This window comes from Penaeus monodon, chromosome 15, assembly GCF_015228065.2.
Source record: "Penaeus monodon isolate SGIC_2016 chromosome 15, NSTDA_Pmon_1, whole genome shotgun sequence".
NCBI classification, from domain to species: Eukaryota; Metazoa; Arthropoda; class Malacostraca; order Decapoda; family Penaeidae; genus Penaeus; species Penaeus monodon.
The window spans coordinates 38,232,914-38,234,058 of record NC_051400.1 but is presented as its reverse complement, the minus strand read 5'-3'; the positions used below and the strand labels follow the sequence as shown (position 1 = coordinate 38,234,058).

Here is a 1,145-nt window from a genome sequence, read left to right as displayed (position 1 = left end):
TTATTTATCACCCCCGCTTACCTCCCTCCAACTCAGTCATACTCCCACTAACACCCTCACCTACTCAGAACTTTTTACGTCCCTCCCCCACCCAGTCTCCCCCAATACCCCCTTTCCCCGTCCATTAACCTCCCACAATCCCAAGCTCCGACGCCACAGCACCTCCATTCCCCTACCTACCATCCTCACCCCCCCACTACCCAAGCCCACAACACCCCCCACCTACCAACCTCACACGCAACTTCCTCCCCCACTCCCACTCCCCTCATCAACCCCACAAACTGCCTCCCCTGTCCCCACTCCCTCCAACCAACAGACCTTCGCCGAGTGCCCCTTCAGCGTGAAGATCTTCCTGAGGGAGACGTTGGAAGTGATGACCAGGAGGTTTCCGTCGGCCGCCGCCAGCAGGTATCCGCTCGGCGAGAAACTGCACACGCCGCATCTCCTGATCCGGATCTCGGAGTACGGGCGGAGGCAGTCGAAGAGTACGTGGTGGAGTCTCAGGGCGTCGGTGAGGCCCACTGCGACGTGGAGGCCTGGGGAAGAGATTTGTTTGTGTATTTTATTTGTTATTTTTTGCGTTTTTCATTATTATTATTTTTTGGGAGTGGCGGTATGAAGGTCGGAGAGAGAGGAGTGATCTTTAGTTTATTTCTAGGGAGATATACATCAGTACATCACTCTCTTCTTGCGTTTTGTAGTATCTTTGTCTCTCCCTTTCAATGTTCATCCCACTCTCCTTCTTTTCCTCGTTCGCCTGTTCCCTCCCTCCCTTCCTTCTCCTTATGTCCTCAACTATCTTCACCCTCTCACCGCTTCCTCTCTTCCCATCTCCTCCTTTTCACGGTTTTGCTCCTTCCATCCCTTACCCTGTCCTCTCCTCGCTATTTTTTGACAATGCTGATATATAGTCTACGATTGTCTTAAAAAATAGTGATATCATGCAGTTATAACATCATTACAGCGGCCTGAAGACCGGGAGAGTGCAATTCTAATGTAACCGAAACGGGAGGCGGAGTGGGAGGAGTAGTAAGGAACTAGTGCTGAGTTTGAGTGAATGGACGAGAGCTGACCTCTCCCCCTCCCTCATCCCCTTACTCTTGCAACCCCTTATCAGTAGGTTGGAGAGAAAAGGATACTATATT

General features: G+C 51.4%; 1 protein-coding gene across 1 annotated transcript in view; it reads right to left on the bottom strand.

Moving 5' to 3' along the window:
• Positions 1-1,145, bottom strand: part of LOC119582357 (cilia- and flagella-associated protein 57-like) — a 16,334-nt gene that overhangs the window by 10,578 nt on the left and 4,611 nt on the right. The window contains exon 7 of the mRNA XM_037930572.1: positions 319-536. Within this exon, the coding sequence (XP_037786500.1) occupies positions 319-536 (218 nt within the window). The remainder of the gene's footprint in view (positions 1-318; positions 537-1,145) is intronic.